A 1,038-nucleotide genomic window follows, 5' to 3' on the forward strand; every position below is an offset into this window, starting at 1 on the left:
TCAAGGCTGCTGCTGCTGGGCGTCCTCATCATCGTCATCGTCTTTGGTTGACATCACACCATCATCATCGGACTCGAAATCAATGTCTTCATCTATTTCCATGCCATGATCAGATTCATTGTCATCATCGGAAACAAATTCTTCAACTTCATGGAGCTCTCTCACTCTGGCACTCCTACGAGGCTCCATAGCTTCTGTTGCCCCCATTGCTTCATCAATGATGTTGTATGACAATCCTGTGACAGGATCAATCTCCTCATCAGCATATGCACCTTCACATATCCAATCTTGTGCTCGTGATGCATCTTCACCAAGAAGAGGATCACTACAATAGGATAATTTGTTTCTTCTATCCATCATTCTTCCATTGAATTGGACATAGACCATGTTGTCTCTACGGACCACATCTAGTCTATTTCTCCTCTTTGCGTCTACCTACAAAGTGCAAATGTGAGTATTGTTAGAATATTTTGCAAGAAGAAATATTTTTCAGATTTGAATATTTGATAGATTGAGAGTGACTAGAGTTACCATTTCATAAGTGCTCCAGTTTCTCTCACAACCGGATGAACTTGTGGTCAAGTTGAGTATCCTAATGGCCATTTCTTGCAATGTAGGAGTTTGTAATCCATAAGTGCCCCACCATTCAGCTGCAATTCAGAAAAAGAGAAAGAAGATGCAATCAGCCAATAATTTCAGAAATGCCAGAAGATATATTATGCTTTGAGAACAAGCTTACCGGCATCAAAATTGTCATTTTCAATTGCTTTCACAGCTGCCACCTTCCCAAACATGCCATCTTTCTTCTTAAACTTGGTGAAGTCAATGTTAATGACCACATTTTGCTTATCATCATCCTCATAATAAAATGTCTCCACTACTTCCATAAATCCAGCCATTAGCTCTAGCTCCTTGAAGATGCTTGAATCAGCATAACTATATTTGGGATTCAACATGTATGCTGCCTTATGTAATGGAGAATCCAGCCTCCCTCTCATCTTGCCATCCATGGCATTAGTGATCACAAGATAGTCTTTT

General features: G+C 40.0%; 1 protein-coding gene across 1 annotated transcript; it reads right to left on the minus strand.

The window, feature by feature from the left end:
- LOC124647846 lies at positions 1–606 on the minus strand. The gene is made up of 2 exons (XM_047187712.1): positions 532–606; positions 1–435 (listed from the first exon to the last, which is right to left on the minus strand). The coding sequence occupies exons 1-2, from the start codon at positions 601–603 to the stop codon at positions 1–3; spliced, it is 507 nt and encodes a 168-aa protein (XP_047043668.1). The 5' UTR covers positions 604–606.
- Positions 607–1,038: the final 432 nt, after the last annotated feature.

The sequence above is a fragment of the Lolium rigidum genome, chromosome 4 (assembly GCF_022539505.1).
Source record: "Lolium rigidum isolate FL_2022 chromosome 4, APGP_CSIRO_Lrig_0.1, whole genome shotgun sequence".
Lineage (NCBI taxonomy): Eukaryota > Viridiplantae > Streptophyta > Magnoliopsida > Poales > Poaceae > Lolium > Lolium rigidum.